The sequence below is a fragment of the Haliotis asinina genome, chromosome 2 (assembly GCF_037392515.1).
Source record: "Haliotis asinina isolate JCU_RB_2024 chromosome 2, JCU_Hal_asi_v2, whole genome shotgun sequence".
NCBI lineage: Eukaryota > Metazoa > Mollusca > Gastropoda > Lepetellida > Haliotidae > Haliotis > Haliotis asinina.
Window position 1 is genome coordinate 62,982,451 of NC_090281.1, and position 20,056 is coordinate 63,002,506.

General features: G+C 41.0%; 2 protein-coding genes and 1 long non-coding RNA gene across 3 annotated transcripts; all 3 read right to left on the minus strand.

The window, feature by feature from the left end:
- Positions 1-207: 207 nt before the first annotated feature.
- Positions 208-5,512, minus strand: LOC137274108 (uncharacterized). The gene is made up of 4 exons (XR_010956170.1): positions 5,135-5,512; positions 4,739-4,865; positions 3,655-3,815; positions 208-1,820 (listed from the first exon to the last, which is right to left on the minus strand). It is a non-coding gene; the product is annotated as an uncharacterized lncRNA (long non-coding RNA).
- A 579-nt stretch (positions 5,513-6,091) lies between these two features.
- LOC137274109 (uncharacterized) lies at positions 6,092-9,430 on the minus strand. Its single transcript, XM_067807107.1, has 4 exons — positions 9,324-9,430; positions 8,108-8,210; positions 7,607-7,755; positions 6,092-7,351 (listed from the first exon to the last, which is right to left on the minus strand). The coding sequence occupies exons 1-4, from the start codon at positions 9,370-9,372 to the stop codon at positions 7,122-7,124; spliced, it is 531 nt and encodes a 176-aa protein (XP_067663208.1). The 5' UTR covers positions 9,373-9,430; the 3' UTR covers positions 6,092-7,121.
- Positions 9,431-10,817: 1,387 nt separating this feature from the next.
- LOC137274111 (uncharacterized) lies at positions 10,818-19,715 on the minus strand. Its single transcript, XM_067807109.1, has 4 exons — positions 19,191-19,715; positions 16,083-16,191; positions 14,885-15,033; positions 10,818-13,574 (listed from the first exon to the last, which is right to left on the minus strand). The coding sequence occupies exons 1-4, from the start codon at positions 19,237-19,239 to the stop codon at positions 13,294-13,296; spliced, it is 588 nt and encodes a 195-aa protein (XP_067663210.1). The 5' UTR covers positions 19,240-19,715; the 3' UTR covers positions 10,818-13,293.
- Positions 19,716-20,056: the final 341 nt, after the last annotated feature.

Consider the following 20,056-nt stretch of genomic DNA (forward strand, 5'->3'; position numbering starts at 1 on the left):
CATCAACGTGTCTAAACTGTTCTAGGCACAAATCCTGGACTAAACTGCATTTTGAGAACGCATCTGGAAGTTTCCAATCACTGAATCTTTCTGTATCAGACCAGCATACGGCAATGGCCCATCATCTTTGAGGTCAGTTACAAGACTCATTTTAAACTGAAACATTTCTGTCATGACGAGTGTAGAACAAACAAACAAAAAAAGGAGGATTTGAAAGATACTTTACTTTGTACATTTTATACACTCCGGGAACACAATCGTTGCCTGCAATTGATTGCTTGAAAATATATCACCAACAAAAACATGGCATATTTCATATGCAAATACAAATGGATGAGTATACAGGAACGGAACAATCATTAACAATGAGTGTTATAACAATATAACATACAATGTTACAGAGATCGAAGTAAGTTGTCTGATGACCGACACACAGATGGGGCGGTGGAGAGGTTTAGTGGTTCACTCGTCAGACCAAAGACATTGGTCCCCACGTTTGTACAATGTGTGATTCCAGTTCCTGGTGTCCCCCTCAGTGATAGTGCTTGAGTATTGCAAAACCCTCACTCACTCACTCACTCACTCACTCGCCCACCCTACAACCCACCCACTCACTCACTCACTCACTTGGCCATGTCTTTGCGGCTTTCTCTTGATAACGCTGGTGATCACTGACGCAGGGCACTTTCAGTTGTATATATTCAGAGGGTTAAAAGAACTGCCACTATTTTTAAAGCTTTACAAGTAACTACATCAATGTAGATATGAACTTAAATTACAACATAACAACATCTTAACACGTTCATGGTCTTCGTAAAAGGAATGTGTTTGTCCACATGTCCCAATATGTATTTCTCAGCACAAACCTATACATATATCAAAAATGTAAACATTTTAATCAACTCTAACTTAATTGTTGATAGTTATCATGATAGGCTATAGTGACTATAGATATACTTGTGGTAATGGTGTAATACTATATAATGTTGTATTCACAGGGTGGAAAACAAAGATGAATGTGAAGTCGTGATGATGAACATGTACTTCCTCATTCGGAGATTTGTGGATAAAATTCATTGGGAAATGGTGATGTAGTTGTACATACTTTCAGACTAAAAATATATAGGTAGTAAAACACACTCACTGGAATTACATATATGATACGCATGATGAAATGATATATGCCGAATACACATGATGCCTGCACCATGAGCCACTGTGAGCAGTTTTATTGAAAATACCTTTTGTTTTCACTTCATAAAAACAATCAAATATGACACATATGACACATTGTATCATAGCTTGTGTGTCATTTTACAGGACTCTACTCGGCTGTAAATGTATATATATTTGTTTAAGTTGATACACTTACTGACATGATATACTGACATGCTAAGGTTGATGAAATATTACACACTGCTACTTATTTACTACTTATCTGAAGCAAAACATGTCGTGATTGAAGTGGGTTAGCGTTTTATGTCATAGTAAAAAGCTTTCTATCATGGTAACCCAAAGCCTGTACCTCACCATAACACTTGTTACGGTACATGTTTGTGTGAGAACAATACCTATTTATCATATATCCGTAACTGTGGTAGACCGTGTTGCAGAAGACGTGGAAGAGGGTCTGTGAGTGGATGAACCCGTAACTGTGGTAGACCGTGATGCAGAAGACGTGGAAGGGGGTCTGTGAGTGGATGAATGGAACTGATGAGGAGGAGAGGGGAGAGGTTTCATCTCTACTGGTGGCAGGTAATACGGGTCTGGTGGCGGCGGGGATCTGTAACCTTTATCTGGATAGCTGTCTTCGTCTGAAACTGAGCATATTAAACAGGCGTTATTACACTTACAATGTAAATAACGTATATTATATTCACCCGTGAAGATCCGGGCTAGAATTGATCTTCACTGACCCGCTTGGCTACTAACGGGATCGGGTGGTCAGGCTCACTGACTTGGTTGACACTTGTCATCGTATCCCAGTTGCGTAGTTCGATGCTCGTGTTGTTGATCACTGGATTGTCTAGTCCAGACTTGATTATTTACAGACCACCGTCATACATCTGGAATATAGCTAAGTGCGGCGTAAAACTAGACCACTTACTTACATACAATTATTTCACCGACCGTGTTGCAGGCAAGATAAAAACATTGATTTTCGGAAAATAATACTAATCTAGTCCTAATCTATACCTATATTTATTTATTTATTTATTTATCACCTAAAACAGTACTTTTGGGAAATAATACTTACATCATAAACTGTAAAAAAATCAAAGTTCGAGTTTGATATAAATATTATACTTTGAACTGTAAACATTCACACTCCCAAGGGCTGTCCAATTGACATCCTTTTCATTAACACATTTGTACAGAAGGCGGGCAGCATATCAATATCGTGCATAATAAATTCTGTGCAATAGCTTTACAGACATTTTGGAAATACCATTAATACAACTTGGTATTATATGTGTTAGATAGTATTGCTTCATGGAACAAATCACGTTTTAACTGCCTGGACTGGACTGGAAAAGCTGGTGTTTGTGAAGGGGGGGGGGGGGGGGGGGGAGGGGGCGTTGGTGTTAATATGCTCATAGATCACAAACACGACAATAATGCGTACATTTGCAATGCATAGTCGCCGAGAATTCCAAAAGGAGTGCGTCATGTTAACGTTATACATACATTTATATACATATAAACTGATAAACCATCCATCTGGTTGTCTTCAATATCTTACGTTGACGTTGAGGTATTTAACGTTTTTAGTGCGTTGACGTTGAAGCCGGTCTTCATTTAGCAACAAGGGTTTATCAAAGTATCAAGCTGTTATAATGTTATGTGGCTGGGTAAGAATGTGCGTCAGATATCCACAGGTACGACATATATTTCTTGCTGTAACAATACGAGCAACTGTCAGGTTGAATTGGTACTATCACGATATCTGAAGTTTAGATTCCAGGGTCCCGTTTCACAAAACTCTCGTAAGGCTAAGGTCTCGTAACTTTTCTCGTAGCCTTTGCACCTCCTATGTTACAGTATGCCAGGTACAAATGCTACGAGAAAAGTTACGAGACCTTAGCCTTACGAGAGTTTTGTGAAATGAGGCCCAGGTCAGTATAGGTACGGTGTCGGTTGTCTAGCATCAGGGGCACATCATTGGCCGACGTTCACTAGATCAACCATCCAGGCCTGTAGTCATGACTTCGGTATTTACAGACAGCCGTTGAACACCTGGAATATTACTGACTGAGACTTTTTCAGTAAGTCGATCAAAACCCACACCGACAACATGCTCATGGCCCAGGCAATTATTACCCCGGAAAACCCAAGCTGCCGGTAAGCCGCGAGGTTGTAGTCACATGACTTATCCCACCGGGTACCCATTTCTGCAGGGTGAATTGAGGCAATTTTCAACAAACTCACTTGCCTAAGGTGAGACCACATGTATCACACGCGCTTCGTTGTGGGGTAGGACAGACGTCCTAGAAACCCTAAAGCTGCCAAACACAGTCACCCATCCAAGGACTGTCCTCACCCAACGTTGCTTTTTCAACTTATTTGCGACCTGAGCGCTATGCTCACTTACAGGTCTACACACCACCGCATTCAAGGAGAAAGAAAGCCCTAGCGCAATGTCGTGATAACTACCTGTTGAGATATCGTCTTCGTGGCTGTGTGTGGACACTTTTTCATTTTGTCTTCGTGCTTTACGACGTCGGTAGACACAAAATAACACAACACCCACGACCACGGCAACCACGACCAAAATCCCCACCACGAGTCCAACAATAAGTCCAGTATCTGCCGTGCTGAAAAGGAGACCAAGACGTTATCAGTGACATACAGACAGCTTTATGCCATTACATACATCATGTTCACTATTCCGATTAATTGTCACCCTTGGAGCTCCTTCTTATGTTGTGTTACCAAATACATGTATTTCTGAACAGCACATGCAGTAGTGTACTATCGTCAAAGATACTAAATTAGATGGAAAAGTAAAACCTGTGACAGTAAATGAGTATAATTTTATGCCGCATTTAACAATATCACTGCGGGAGACACCTGAAATGGGTTTAAGTTTTCTTTCCCTTGTGGAGAATTGAAAACCGCGCAACCGACAAGAGGAGCGAAAACATTATCCACTGGATCTACGAGCACTTTCATGGCAGACACCAGAGTTCGATTCCAACCATACATGATCGGAGCTTCATTGGAGCTAACAAGCGTTAGTCAATTATCGCAGTCATTTATCGCACTTAACGACGGCATATGGTGTAGCGATGCAGCAAAGTCACGTTACGATACATATACCGGTATGCAGATCAGGTCGCATTGATAAGGCTTAACTACAACTAAACTGTTTCACGGCAATTTCAAAAGAAAAGCTATCTGTCGACAACTGTTCTTTGCTATTTTCGGTGGTGACCTTGAATGTTAATTTCAGTACATTTAGCCTTATTTTTCCAAAAATACTACCTTATGCCTCTTATATATTTATTTCATTTTATAGTGTAGGTCCAATATTTAAACTCACAAATCGTGTATCGTATCGTCCCATGAAAGCTCAAGATTTACCGATGAGCCACGTTCTGTTTCACACCCAAGGGAAGTAACTCTACACCTGAGTCACTGTTTGGCAGCCGGCATAAAACAAACATTGTGTGACTAATCAAAACATAGGAATGGGGTCTCGGCAATGAAATACGACTACAAACCAACGTGTCCTTACCCTGGTTCGCTGCAGCAGTATGAGGATGTTATACCACAACAATTGAATTCGCAATATCTCTTCCTGTATGTTCCATCAGACGCTTTGGTGTAACACATTTCCTGCGCGTATGCCGTAGAGGAAACATCTGATGATGAATACATGTTTAAAATTTACAAACTGGAGAATCAACAGAAAATTGGACAAAGGGCGGTAGTATATACCTGCGTGTAGTGCTACTGAGTGAGTGATTAACATAATATAATAAATATTTCAAGCAGGGGATACCGGCTACAGTATCATTCCCGAAAACGATGAACATTTACGCATGGTTGATTTGCGTTACCGAGGTCGAAATCCACATCTATGTCCTGAACATACACACGAACACGTTAGAATTTTGTTAGATGTACTCACAGGCAGCGATTAAAGGAATAATGACACATCCACCATTATAGGAAATCATCATGACACCGTTCAACATGGCCGTCATTGACCTAGTTAAGTGTGCAGGTGTATACATCGTCCAGGGCACCCGACTTGTCTGTGCTGCGGAATGCACAGAGCGTGACGCCCTAGATCAGCAGTCCTCGAACACACGACAGCATCTGGACAGCTGACTGGGCACTACCAGTGTACATTCAAGGTAGAGGAGTGACTCAAGGAGCACTATGCTTTGGAGAAATTAATGGCATACGTCAGTCGACTGGTTGTCGAGAGCCGTGGTTGGGTTCAGCAGTCAAGACATGGTCCTACCTCAATGTCGAATCTGAGTTAAGCTATAGGGTTACTGGTCTATTTTCAGACGAGTTGTTTACTCCGTTCTGTGTGTATCACTGTGACGTTGTCGTGGGAGTGTTCAGGTAGCCATTACCTGGCAAGAACTGTAAATCAGACGACTGCATTTGATCGATTTGTGAGCTTGAAGACCAAACTATAGTCCTGTTTCCTGGGGTTTTATTTCATAGGCGGGTTCAGGGGAGGGATTGGGGTAGGTGGGGTATGGGTACGTTGTCCTGCAATTTTGTTAAATGACCATTGAAACTCAGGTGAAAATGAAGTGTGGACCCCTATCCTCACCCCAACTTTCTCAAAAAAGTGTATCCGCCCCTGAAATCAATGCAGCGAATGTGAGTGTTGAATGTTGAATTTCAAAACTCCAGTAACCTGGGCCTACATTTTAAAGCTCTTTCAGTCGCGTTAAGATTGTCATAAGTGCCATACATTTACATTAACTTACGACAATCCAAGCGCTAAGAGAGCTTAGAAAATTTAGGACCATTATCAAGCGGAATGTGATTATCAGTGTCGGTTCTGCCATGGAATGTCCAATTGGTTCCTAAATGAGTGACTTTGTGAACAAATTAGAAGGACTAAACATTCATATGTAAATTTTATTGGACACCGCGTGTGTACATATATTGTTCAACAAAGACGCATGCTTATCAGGCTGCTCAATCCATCACAAATAGATAATGAACTCACACAACAATATTTATCACGATTAGGAAAAATAAAAATGCTTCAGGTATTATAAGGACCAACATATAACTTTTTGCGTGTACGAGTATTATGTTGAATCATATCCAGTTACTTCCGTACACATATGACGCCGAAATAACGAAATAAAGTCCAACTATTAGACAATGTATTTGAAATGAACGATTAGTGTGTGTGTGTGTGTGTGTGTGTGTGTGTGAAGATGTGCGATGTGCGATGTGCTTGTGCGTGTCTATGTGTGAGAGAGAGAAAGATAGTAGATGAATTAAAATTCGTGAGTCAATAAATGATGAATGAGTTGGTGAGTGCGTGAATGATTAAATGATAGAATTTGTTTACAGACACATTGAACAGCATTTCGGTTGTATCAGCCAGGGGTGGAGGGAGGGAACGTCTCGCGGTGACACAGGCAATGTGCGAAATAGTTTCCGAATTTTGCAACTCAGTCGGGCTACGTATGCCTACAAAATAATTCTTTAGCCCGAAATTTGAATTTAGAAACTATGCAAACGATTACAAGAAGGTAAAATATCATCATAAACAAATAAGAAAACACATGTCTGATATGCCCAGGTAACTTGATTTGAAAGTGTATTAGTACTTAACAAGTCGGCGAAAGGGATATATTTACAAAATGACACCATGGAATTTCACTAACCAGCCGGGTCAGTGACTGGAGATTTCATGGCCCGATTGGATATTTGCTAGTACCCATGGCCTGTGGCTAGTTCGCACACTAGACATAAGCCTTGCAGTGAAGGCATTCACACGCAACATCATCAGGAAAATCCTTAAATTCGAACCTAAACATGAAATACCTGCACAATGATGTTCATTTTATTGATTTGAAGTCTTCCCTCGTGACAGAAATGTGATGTCTTAGAACACAGTATCATAACAGACACTATAAACACGTTGGTGTGTTCTGCGAACAGGCAGGACATAGAAAACCTGTCTGTGGATGACAGGTTCTTGGTGCTGGTTGCGACGAAAACTCTGCCGTCGGTGGGTAGGCTGTTTCAGGCATTACTTCGGCATATGATGGGGGTGGCTGTGTCATTCCTGGGTAGTAAACAGGAGGCTGATCGGGGTAGACGTGACTTGCATTGAGTGCAGGTGAAGACGGCAGGGAGCCTAGGGTAAGGGAAACAGAAGGGTCTTTACTTTCAGCCACCACATGTGTTATGTTGTCTTATGCTGCCCATGGCGATATTACAGCTTTTTGTGTCCACGGGCCGTAAATTGTCAGGTCTTGAATAGACAATCCGGTGACTGATATCATGCGGCACGTGTACACTCAACCTGATCGCAGCTGTGTGTGGACGGACGTCTCTTGCCTTTCAAATTACAGAGGAGAACTATATATATATATATATATAATGGTGCTACCTGTGGATATGACGGCGAGTCCAGTGGTGAGGTTGGTCTCGTTGTGACGTTGTTGTCTTGACCGGAGCCAACAGCAGCAGCGGATAAGTACCAACAAGGTGATCATTCCAACAGCAGTGATCCAGCTGTACCCCATCGACATGTTGGTACTGTCGCAGTGAACATACAGTATGTATGTATGTATGTATGTATGTATGTATGTATGTATGTATGTATGTATGTATGTATGTATGTATGTATGTATGTATGTATGTATGTATGTGTGTGTCTGTGTGTCTGTGTGTGTCTGTCTGTGTCTGTCTGTGTGCGTGCGTGTTGCAGATGTCTATATGCATCTTTCATGTACAGCATGCAGAAAGTTACCAGTTTAATTACCAGTTTAATATAGACTTTTAAAGGCTTCTCTCATCGAGATGACATTAATTGTTGTGTTCAGTAGACATCATTATATAGTCATCTACATGTATAAAATGTACCTTCATGTAATACATGAAACCTTACTTTCCATCTCCACAGCAGCGTCTGGTGTCGGCGGTACTGCAGCATTTGTAGGGACAGTATAAAGCCTTGTAGCCCCAACGATAGCACAATTGGGAGGCATACGCTACAAAACAGAGACACCGGTCATTATCGTTGGGATGTGGTGACCAGACATCTCACAATCAGTACACATTTCTGTCTAACGAACTGTCCTGTATGGAGATTTAAGTGAATCTAAAATGAACGGTTGTAGGCTCAAAATGAACAGGGCTTTTATATCCATGTGAAAGCTTGAATTAATTCCAATGTTATAATTGGACGTGAACAGCTTAAGACAATGACGTCAATCTATTGTGACCGCAATTAGTGAAAGAAAAACGACCGTAAGATGTCATCATTGGGATAGTTCAAATTCATACATTCCAACGCAAATGTATGTACAGATTGTTTTATCAATTCTCACTGAAGGATAGTTCATTCAGTCAATAGTGTTTAAATGGGCAAAATTCTTTAAACTACTCTTCTTTTAGTCAAACCTGTTAACATTGGTGGTGGTGGTGTGTGTGTGTGTGTGTGTGTGTGTGTGTGTGTGTGTGTGTGTGTGTGTGTGTGTGTGTGTGTGTGTGTGTGTGTGTGTGTGTGTGTGTGTGTGTGTGTGTGTGTGTGTGTGTGTGTGTGTGTGATGTCCCTGTATGCTTCGTTTATAACGTTGGCATTTGGTCTAGTGGTTCATCAACGCAAACCTGTGAACACTACCCACCCGTTGTTTCATTTTAAAGTTAGGTTACTTAATCGAGTTTATAAATCTTTTGATAAATATTACAAATTATCGGGGTGCCTTGGAAAGTGTTTGCCAGATATTTAGGATGTAGTATTACACAAGGCTGAAGAAACTTGCTCTGTACATCTCAAGTGTTTTCGGGTTGTTGTGTTCACAATACTAAGCATTATATTGAGTGAATGAGTGAGTGAGTTTAGTTTTACGCCACACTCAGCAATATTCCAGCTATATGGCGGTGGTCTGTAAATAATCGAGTCTGGACCAGACAATCCAGTGATCAACAGCTTCGATCTGCGCAGTTGGGAACCAATGACATGCGTCAACCATGTCACCCGAACCCATTAGTCGCCTCTTTCGACAAGCATAGTCGCCTTTTTGTAGGAAGCATTGGTTGCTGAAGGCCTATTCTACCCCGGACCTTCACAGGTTCTAAGCATGATAGTACTGTATACTTACAGGCAGTGATCCAAGGTACAACGATCCATGAACCTTTCAGAAGAATCATCTCGATCCGAACTCACCAGTGTAGGTTGTTCTGTCCTTGAAGGGCATTAGATCGTGACGAGGTGTCTACAAAATAGCCCTGTCAATGCATACTGGGCACATCCTTATCTATGACGTTGCACAATATCAGATTATTTAAGAAACTTAATTGTTTCTTCTTCTACGCTATGAAGGCACTTTATGCATGACTATCATGCACACGTGCCAACTGTGTCATGGCACTACGAAATATTGGCAGATGGAAACGGGCAACTGTTTTGATTTTTTTCTGCATATATATCCGAAGAGCTCAGATTTCGTTACCGTGTACATGACACTCTGAGGTACAGCTCAGTACCCACTGTACAGGCAGAGTAATTTAGGCGTATGAACAAAGAGCACAATACCTGCCTGCACAACCAACCTCTAAATCAAGACGCAGTCGGTAATACTCCTGTAACCCAGGAGGCTGGGTAAGACAAACGGTAGATCAACAGCCGCCTTCAGTGAGAAAAACATTGTGAGAAAAAGATCCTCATATGAGAAGGCTCATGCTGGGACTCTTCTGAGCCAGAATACATGGCATGGCACTTGGAATACATTTACATTCTGCACCCTTATACTATAGTGACATGTTGTTTAACTGTTCACTATGGAGGGCTATAGGACACGCCGGTTGTGTAAGGAGATGCTTGTTTTGGAAAGGTTTCAGAGTTATGTAGCGATGACATGGTCATGTGAGGATTCCTTTTTCGTGTAAGGATTCCGTTGTTATGTGAGGATTCCGTGGTTATGTAAGGATTCCCTTTTCTTGTAAAGATTCCGTGGTTATGTAAGGATTCCCTTTTTGTGTAAGGATTCCGTGGTCATGTAAGGATTCTCTTTTCGTGTAAGGATACCGTGGTTATGTAAGGATACTGTGGTTATGTAAGGATACGATACCGTGGTTATGTAAAGATTCCGTGGTTATGTAAGGATTCCGTGGTTATGTGAGGATTCCGTGGTCGTGCAAAGATTTCCTGACCGTGTAAGGATAGCCCTGTCTTGAAAGGATTCCCTGGTTTTATACCGACATCCTGGTTATGTTCAAATGTGTGAAGGTAAACATCCAAATAGCTTTTCAGTGTTAAAATCGGAAATCACTCAACGCTTTTGTCATATACGTGGATCTCAGCGAGGCAGCCTTATAACGATTTGCCAAATAAGCACCATGGCCGAAATAACTCTTTCGTCCGTTTCATGCGCCCATGATCGAGTTTGGATCTGCTAATGTGGGATACGACCTTTAATTTGTTTATGCTACATGCACACATTGCTTGGGGGGCATAACTGATATGTGCCCACTTGACACGCATCAGTAGCTATCATGTCGTTATATCTATCCAACAAGTATGTATATATATCTATACTGCTGAACGCAGACTTCGACGTATCTAAGTCATTCCCATAATCACAACAACAAAGAAATCAAATCTCGAAGGTGTCTTTATTGTAGATGCAGAATTCGCCTCGTAGGATCTTATTCATGTACTTCACAGACACCAACAAAATTGTGATATTATAAAATTTAGTACTCACCTACAACGTATTTGTTGTTATGATGCTTTTTCGGTTGATAAATCATGTAAAGGAATGGAAAAACAAAGCTACTTGTGGGAAGACCTTTTTCGTATGTATCAAGACAAAAGCCAAAGTTGTAAACTGTTGTTTCGTTTGTGTAACAGTTGCACTATACGATGAATAAGAACAACCATCCACATGTTACATAAGAATTCAAAGTAGGAATACACTTTTTTCAAATATGTTTATTATGAAAAAATAAACTCTCAAAACAGTCTAAGACTTTAATGACAATGATAAGAGCTTTGATTATTGTGCTCTTAAACTATTTCAGTATGATCAATATACATATGAACTTTGAGTTTTATAAACGATAACAAAATAATACATGTACATACAAATAGAATCACAGGTTTGTGATTTTGTGTTTCCTTGGTTATGTTATTCATCACAATATCACATCCTCACATGCATCTCTTGTGGTTGTCATGCATACATCAGGAAGAAGTTAGAACATATAAGAATATGTTTTATCATACAATATGCATATTTACAATCACGAATGTTCAGTTGCCAGTGAATGTGTTTCCACACAACGTACATCAGTTAAAGGAACACTGTTCGTGCATATTTCACACGTTACATATTATCATTGACACATATAGTTATTTAAACATATTTAAACATGAACTCCATTATTACTGGGTCAAACAACATGAATATGGAACAGAATTAATAATAGAGTTACTTCAAACTGGTTCCGTTTCTTATCATCATTAACCTTATATAAACTAATTCAATTATATAAACGTGTTTGATTTTGAACTGTTTTAGAGGCATTCTGGGAGTTGTGTGTCACAGGAATGAAAAGTCCTTATGAACTTCATTGTCGTGAAAAAGTGACTTTTCGGTACTAAGAAGTTGATCATCCAAATACCCGTCGTTCCTACCTGTTAAATTTAGACAAGCATTTATGAAAGTGTGCTGAAGTTCCCATTCAGAATGCTGCCTGTGGCACTACGATTCTTCTATTGAGGGTAGTGTGACGTATCAATTTATCACTTATGTAAAGTCTCCCGAAATTGGAAATGTGTGAAATACGAATGTGGTATAGGCAAACACGTAAACACGTGAAATACAAATTCAAAAATAAACTAATTAAGGGGTTGTATGCATTTTAACCCATTATACAAACTATATAGATCTTACATATCTGAAGAAACAAGTAATACCGTCGACACTCGTCTCTAAATGTCCTTCCATATCACTCAAACTCGATACACCTTCAAGGTTCGTGGTGCCACACTCCGCTGACTGAATGTTTCAGAATTGCAGTAATAGACTCCCGAATATTCAGCTCTTGTCTATCATATAATTTTGTGTCTATGGATACGCGCGTGAACGCGACGTATCTGTGCGACATCTTTACATTGTGACATGGTGATGTTGGGTTACGCTTTACGTGGTACAGATAATAGTCCTTCCGATTACACACCGATATTTCAATACAGCCTCGGTTCCATATTTGAGTCAGTAAGTTTATTTTTACACCGCACTCCGCAATAGTCCAGCTACATGGCGGCGATATGTAAACAACAATGCAAGGATCAACAACGATTAGCGATCTACGCAATTGGGAACAGATGACATGTGTCAACCAAATCTATGAATCTGACAACCGGATCCCTTACTCGCCTTGTACAACAAGCATGGGTGTTGAAGGTCAGTTCTATATTACATATCTTGTCATATCAATCAGGAAGTTGAACGTTTAGTCCTCGCCAGGTGAAACAGAATGAACGCTCCTAACACACGTTGCTAAATATGAGCGCTTAGTCACCTAACAGCTAATTCTCTGTGGTATTATGAGTATGGGATCAAAACTCAGTGGAGATGCTTATACCATCTCGAATTTTTAAAAAATGTGCACTTTGAAGTTTTCGGTTTTAGTAATATTCCTTATCGAGAACTTTTTTTATCGAAGATATCAGAACACATATGGCTAAATGAACTTTACTTATGAATCATAGTCGTATTTTGTGTTTGTGGTTCACCTTACGAGGACAATATGGTTACTGATGAAAACACATAACCACAAACGATTGTTTCTCTGGGCATCTCAATATTTCAATTCCGATGTTGGCCCAGTCAGTGAACATGTAATGACACATCTCAAACACAATCGTAACTACTCGCCTCTTTCCGTAATCCGGCTTTCCGGAATGACCCGAGTAGTTACGAATGATCTCAAACAGTGTTTCAAACATCCATCAGGTTTACTGTACATCAAAACAGTTATAACATGTATACGACGTAATTAATACGTACAATATCTCACAGTTGGTATTTCATTAAGTTTTATATCAGTATTCAATACTCCGATTTATGCTAGAGGTGTATATACAGGTTCCTCTGAAGGGGGAGCCGACGATTTGGAAGGAGATGGTCCATTTTGTAATGGTGTCGTCGTCGTTGTTGTTGTGGTAAATGGTGCCGCAGGCATCGGTTGATACTGTGGTCCCGCCATCGGGGGATTAGGTTGTTCCGCCATGACGGCGGAGTAGGGTGGGGGTGGCTGTGCCATTGCTGTCGGCTGAGGGTAATACACAGGAGGTTGAGTCGGGTATTGAAAGCCTTGGTTGACAACTCCTGTGTTGACTGTGCCTAAGTCAGAGAAAGGTTAAATGAATAGAACTCTTCTCATCGTGAATTTGACAACTGCAGAGATTTTCATATGTACCGGTTGCAGACAAAATGTTGGTTCATTCTCTTTTTGCCTGCACTTTAAATGGCTATATTAGTTTGTTCCCGATTCCTGGGGTGGCCAGAGTTTCGTATTCAATGGTTATAGTTTAGAGTGAAATCAAGAAACCAACGTGTCCAGTGGATATGCTGTGAAAAAGGTCGTGTATTTGTTGATGGTACATTCATTATTTGTAACATTAAAATGTCACCATATTTGTCCATTGATTCATATTCGTGTATATATTGTATTTGCGGGTATTATGCGAAATAAACTGCAATTACCGGGCTGTCAGTCAGTAATAGAAACCCGTTATCAAAGGACGCTACTCTAATCCTGGTTTAGGAGAGGTCGCTTTTGTTCCTGCTCTGTCATAACGTTACGATGGAGAGATGTACACAATGAATATGAAGTAAGGTAACAAGACGGAATACTGCTGCAAGAGACAACAGTCTTAAATTGGGTTAAAAATGTTATAGACGGGTAACGGCAGACGAGGGGATCATCTTGCTTGCGTAAACAGGACTGGCTCTATTCAGATGTCGCCTGTGAGTACATACTTGTCGTAAAATACAATGCAAACAGAGGTCTACAAACACAGACAAGGAAACTGATCCGGTTTGGGTTTATCCTCGCGTGCAATGTACTCATATGGGGAATCGAACCTGGGTCTGCCACGTGACGAACGAACGCTAACGTGACGAACGAACGCTAACGTGACGAACGAACGCTAACGTGACGAACGAACCACAACTCGACCCAGTGAGACAGATGGAAAACTTACACTTGTTCGTATTTTAATTTCAACATTGATATCCAAAGAAGTTGATATATTTACACATGGTATTATTAAAAAGTCGTTATTGAAATTTGTCAAATCATCCACTACGACAGATTTTGCAGTGGGGGAAGAGTATGGTTTCACATTGCAAAATAACATCTGGGAAAACCAGATATCGGTTTTACGCACTGTAAATGTAATGGGAATCGAACTCGGGTATTCGGCGTGACGATCTATCGCCTTAATCACCAGGCCAATCCTTCTCCATGGACATTACAATGAGTCTAACAATGCACGTTAAAGATGTATATCGCCTTAATTCTGGAAGATGTTACGATGTTGCTTTCATACCACAAGTAGGTTGCACCCCGGCCAAACACCACCCCACCCACCCCACTGTATTATTCACTGGAAGTAAATACCACGACGTCAACAAAGAAGCCGCTTTACCTGTTGATACGACAGCAAGCTGATTGGTGGTCATTAAACGAGTATGCTGTGCCTGTCTCCGCCTGCAGCAGCAGATGCAGGTCACTATGATGGCAATGAGGCCAACAGTCCCGAACCCGCTACCTGTGTATACTCCCGTATACGAGTACCTGCAATGGAGATTGATTGTTCTGTGTGTCACTGGAACATAGATAATATTTTCTCTTCACGACTATTTACATGCTGAGGAGATGTCATCTGTTCACTGCTCTTTCACGGAGAAGAAAAATGACGACAATGATGATGATGTAATATACACATGCACAAAAGTTAAGCGCCATTATTTTTATAGTGTCTTGATTTCACCACTGAAGATCAGAAATACAAACTATAAATCTTTATCACTGAATTAGTCTTCCATAGATTCTTGAACCTGAGATTGTCAAGATATGACAAGGAAAACGTTCTGCACGTGCAACTCCATTTCCCTACCATCCGAATCCTAAAAATCAGGTTTCACACTCTTGGTTTCTCCGGTCTGTTGTGAGATTCTCCTTTCACTTTAGAGTTAGAAAGTCAGTTATGGTGAGAAGAAAGTTAACTACCGCTGAGAGCTGGCAGATGATAGGCATGAAAAATGCTGACATGTCATGCAGGGCCATTGCAAGGCAAATGGGTCGTCATCACAGAGTCATCACCCGTTTTGTTGCCAAACATATTCAAACCAATGATGTCAATGACAGGCATAGATCTCGTCATCATAGTTACCATTAATATTGAGTATCCAAAGTAGCAGATCACAAAAGTAGTAGATGGCGCTTAGCTTTTGTGTATGTGTATATCATTTGATACTAGTGCACGACTAGCTCACGTAGTAACAATAACTAAAAGGCTGATATCGTAATTATTTACAGAGCACTTTGTCTGTAGCCAAATGTTAAAAATATTAAATCGCCATTTATACGTTCGACTGCCAGCACTTCTTATCCCATCTTTGTCATACATTTAAGGCAAACTGCCTTTGACGGTTGCTGACTCCGTACGATATGGAGTATGTTGCACGCACGCATGACACGCAGACACAAATGCGCTCTCAAACTATCAAATGCACACGCACACAAGCGTCACACGGGGACACGCTCTTGCATGCTCATACAAACACACACAACCACAATCACCAACACTGACGCACGCACGTGCACACACATGTGTGACCTACCGTGTACAGCAATATCGACTGTAGCTTGACCCACAACACGAGTCCGAGCAGTAGAGACTCCTAATGCTGCCCCCGTAAGTTCTCTTGTAGCATATCTGGTAAGCGCATGCTAAGTGAAGAAATGGTGATTGTTGTTGATAGTCACATAAGACTGTTCAGGAAATACGTGAACAAGTTTTTTACATGTTATAACCCACATTTGATGTACTGTATTCTATCTAATAAGCGCCCGAGTGCTTGTGTATTTTTGTCAGCGGACTTCCAGATATGAAGCTTATTTAAGGCCTGGCTTTTGCACTTGCATGGTGTAGTTACCGTAACTGTTAGTTGACTGCTTTACCCGTGGCGCTTATTAAAATCCGGCGCCTATTAGAGGAAATACGGTACATACCATTTTTCATACTAGATATATCTTTAAGTGGCATATATTTTTACCTTCACTCTTTATGTGAGTGAGTGAGTGAGTTTAGTTTTACGTCGCACTCAGCAATATTCCAGCTATATGGCGACGGTCTGTAAATAATCGAGTCTGGACCAGACAATCCAGTGATCAACAACATGAGCATCGATCTGCGCAATTGGGAACCGATGACATGTGTCAACCAAGTCAGCTAGTCTGACCACCCGATCCCGTTAGTCGCCTCTTACGACAAGCATAGTCACCTTTTATGGCAAGCATGGGTTGCTGAAGGCCTATTCTACCCCGGGACCTTCACGGGTCTCACTCTTTATGTACACAAACACATGCTTGCCGTGATATTACGGGAATATTGCTAAAAGCGGCGTAAAACTAAATTCACTACATGACGAGATAATTGCCGTGGTGTGTGAGGTTAAGCATGTGTTTCTCATTATGTAACGAATACCATGGACATGAGTGTGTGAGTTTAGTTTTACGCCGCTTTTAGCAATATTCCAGCAATATCACTGTGGGGGACGCCAGAAAATGAGCTTCACACATTGTACCTATGTGGGGAATCGAACCCGGGTCGTCGACCTGACGAGCGAACGCTTTAACTACTAGGCTACCCCACCGCCCCCCATGGACATGAACACAATGTTCAATTCCGGTTGATGATATACGCAATGTCATGATGAATGCGGTTAACTGAACGCCACCAACATGTCAGTAGTTCGGGTCAAGCATTGTGAGGTGTGCGTATGTGTGAATGGCCATTAAAACTAACATAACAGAGGTTTGCTTCTACAGGTAAACGCTTTTCAAACATGTCCTCACAAATATGATTCAGTTGTCAATTGAGTGGCAACAACAAATACTATAAATATTTGATCCTTCGAACTCATATTGGTCAACACGCGAATACAATACTTAGATAGAAATTATAATATATTATAGATACTACGTAATAGATATTGAACAGCTCTATACCATTCCCATCGAGCCACCCCATCCTCATCGGGGGATAGTGGATAGTGCGCCTGTCCATATAGGTCTGAAGGTCGGGGTTCGATCCCCAACAGTCACGTCACAAACCACTAAAAGACTGGTCGGTTTGGGTCAGTACAATGTGTCAAAGTAAGGTATACCTGTGGGATATCACTATACAATCGAAATATACTCTTAAAATGAGTAGGGGAAACTGAACTTTTAATTCGGATGGGTACTTCAAGTATCAGGATTGATATTCTTTTTATAACCAGACATAGTAAGAACGCAGTACCATGTTTCTATATCACCACCATAAACACAAAACTTGTGATGCACGAGCACAGCGCAGTAGGTCCATACACGTGCACGGGGTGTCATTCTTGAACGGTTTTCAAGGCCGATAAATCACAATAGACCTTAATTCTGACGTTTGTTCTGCATCACACAGTTGTTAAGTGTTTATTTATTTTGAAAATGAAAGTTCCACGTCATACAGCAACTATCTTTCAAAGGTGATTAATGTACTCCGACCTGTGGTCATCAGGAAGTGCATGTGGTAATGCACTCTCAAAACATTCCTATTATCATATCGACATTAACTGCCTGCGATTTATGTCGTTATTTCTTCAATCGTAAAATGAAATTGATGTTGGCCTACTATTTTGAAGAATATGTCTGAATAGGTACGAAAGACAAAGACACATACGTATGTAATTTTGAATGCGTCATAACCCACATCCCCACATGACTTAACAGATTGAATATAATCTCCATCAGGCCATGCATCACACGAACAAAACAACTGAAACAAGGCATTACTATAATTACTACTGACCGCAGTATTAATTCAAACCTGTTCCGGTTTCTTTACATACATGTGTGCATTCCCTCAAACCTAATTCTCGTGATTTCTTTACTCATCTTTGTAATTTCTGTGACAATTAATTTTGCAATCAACACGTCGGGAATCCAAAAAGAAAGAAATCCTCAGTTTGCTTCTCGTAAGAGGCAAAGTAAATCGGAGGGTCATCGGTTTTGGTGATATGGTAGATCGTGAGTCTTCGTCAGTCGAGTGAACGTTGCTCCTGACATCGATTATTGAAATGTTCTGTATAGATTCTGAGCGCAGAGTTAAATAAACAAAATGTGGGTGAAGAATGAAAGGGTAAACTTGTCAGCTTCCAGCTAAAATTCAGATCTCAGGGAACGGGCAAAGACAATACCCGTGTCTGTCCAAAACACAGTATTTTACAATTGAAGTGGTAGTAACTGGACACGTCGGTCTCAGCTTACTAACACCCTTCCTTCCGTTATTGTATGTGAATGAGCACGGTACTACGCCGGTCTTAATGATAATTAGGCTATAACACGAAGGGTGACACAAGAAATAGGCTTCACACATTCTACTCGTGTGGGAAAAACGAACCCGGATCTCCCTCTCATACTTTATGTAATACTTGAACATGATCGTTTAGCAAGTTTCAAATAGTTTCAAGGTTTAGGATTAGAATTTGGATCAGGGACCACGAGCATCTCCTGTATGTACAAGAAAGATTATCTGGAACAGTGTTGGTTAGGTTCAGTGAACAACCTGTCTTCGAGTTTCTAGTTACATGGTCAAAAATGGGGACATGAAGGGACAGGGACTAACACATGAATCAGGGTATCTAGATACCCAAACAGGATACTGGAAGTGATTATACACTATATATACTCACATGCTGTGATTAATGTCAGAATAATCCACACAGTCTTCGACGAAATCATTCTGATCAGCGGCAAAATGTCGACAATTCAACCTCAAGTTGAGTGGATCCCGGATGTAGAGGTACAACCGACCCGCTAACCTATGACCTGTGACCTGGTGAAGACACAGTGGAGCATATCGCCCGTATACCTACACAATGTGGACGATATTCATACCAGTTCGTCACTGCTATTTCGAAATCCCTTCCGCCCTAAACGCATGAGAGGTTCTTAGTAAACAGCGGGCCTCGCGTGCGTCACTCTTTCATGGACATGACATTGCACAATATTTGACAACCTATAACGTCCTTGAGGCATGATATACTGGCTCGACATTCATGACGTCCCTGTAATATTTTGTGTAAATAAACTAGTCACGCGTCGACCAACGTTATTCCTTCAAAGTGTTGTAAACTCATGAATAATCTCACTGGACGATCGGGAAGTGCGGTTAGCTAGGTGTCACGCGAGTACCATCAGAACTGCATCAGTTATGTGAAGGAAAACAGTGATGAGGAAAGTTTATTCACTATTCGCATTCAAGGGTAATAGGCCGGTTCCCGACACTAATATTAGCCCATTTGTATTGCACAAAGCGCAACCACAGTAGAAAAAATCAGTCGAATGCTTGATCGCAGAAATAGGACTTGAAATAGAAGTACTGAGTTCAAGGGACAGACAGGTAAAAAGAAGAAATAATTTGACCAGCTAATACACCGAACCTGCATGGCTCATACATGCTGTCTGCAACGCTGAAGGGCCCGTTGTCGGGACGGGTAATGCACATGTGTACCCCAGGTACGTTTATGTATGCAGAAACGGGCCCTTGCTGCAAGCA